This window comes from Charadrius vociferus, unplaced genomic scaffold (genome assembly GCF_000708025.1).
Source record: "Charadrius vociferus isolate BGI_N301 unplaced genomic scaffold, ASM70802v2 scaffold871, whole genome shotgun sequence".
Taxonomy (NCBI): Eukaryota; Metazoa; Chordata; class Aves; order Charadriiformes; family Charadriidae; genus Charadrius; species Charadrius vociferus.
The window spans coordinates 1,948-2,967 of NW_009646866.1; the positions used below are offsets into that span (position 1 = coordinate 1,948).

At 58.5% G+C, this 1,020-nt stretch overlaps 1 protein-coding gene and 1 pseudogene across 1 annotated transcript in view; one reads left to right on the forward strand and one right to left on the reverse strand.

Annotated features, from left to right (window-relative positions):
• LOC104294749 overlaps positions 1 to 370 on the forward strand; it is a 1,276-nt gene extending 906 nt beyond the window's left edge. Inside the window, 1 exon segment of the mRNA XM_009894397.1 lies at positions 8 to 370. Coding sequence (XP_009892699.1) covers positions 8 to 313 — 306 coding nt within the window. The 3' untranslated portion in view covers positions 314 to 370.
• A 337-nt stretch (positions 371 to 707) lies between these two features.
• LOC104294751 overlaps positions 708 to 1,020 on the reverse strand; it is a 2,635-nt pseudogene continuing 2,322 nt past the window's right edge.

Sequence of the window (1,020 nt, forward strand, 5' to 3'; positions counted from 1 at the left end):
GGGGGGCTGAAAGAAGCCGCACCGGTACCGGCCCGGCACGGTGGCGCTGCGCGAGATCCGGCGCTACCAGAAGTCGACGGAGCTGCTGATCCGCAAGCTGCCCTTCCAGCGCCTGGTGCGGGAGATCGCGCAGGACTTCAAGACCGACCTGCGCTTCCAGAGCTCGGCCGTGATGGCGCTGCAGGAGGCGAGCGAGGCCTACCTGGTGGGGCTCTTCGAGGACACCAACCTCTGCGCCATCCACGCCAAGCGCGTCACCATCATGCCCAAGGACATCCAGCTGGCCCGGCGCATCCGCGGCGAGCGCGCCTGAGGCTCCTGGCCTGCCACCACCAAACCCAAAGGCTCTTTTAAGAGCCACCACATTTACAAAAAAGAGCTGTTACTGCTTTTTACGCGCTTTTATTACCATTATAGTTTTCTTCTTTCATTATAGCTCAAGTACCTAAATTGAAATTTTAAATCTCATCAATAAATCGTTTTTGCTTTGCAGATTTAGTCATTGCTTTTCCAGGTTTATGCAACTCCGTGAGGAACGATGAGTTATGTTTTTTTTTTAACTTGACCGTGCAAAATATTTCCCCATCCAGTAGTATTACAGCTCTTTTTCTTGAGCCTGTGGTGGCTCTTAAAAGAGCCTTTGGGTCTGTGTTGGCTGCCTCAGTGTCTGCTGGAACCCGGGAAGGGGGAGGGCTATGGCAGGAACCTCAGGCGCGCTCGCCGCGGATGCGCCGGGCCAGCTGGATGTCCTTGGGCATGATGGTGACGCGCTTGGCGTGGATGGCGCAGAGGTTGGTGTCCTCGAAGAGCCCCACCAGGTAGGCCTCGCTCGCCTCCTGCAGCGCCATCACGGCCGAGCTCTGGAAGCGCAGGTCGGTCTTGAAGTCCTGCGCGATCTCCCGCACCAGGCGCTGGAAGGGCAGCTTGCGGATCAGCAGCTCCGTCGACTTCTGGTAGCGCCGGATCTCGCGCAGCGCCACCGTGCCGGGCCGGTACCGGTGCGGCTTCTTTCAGCCCCCC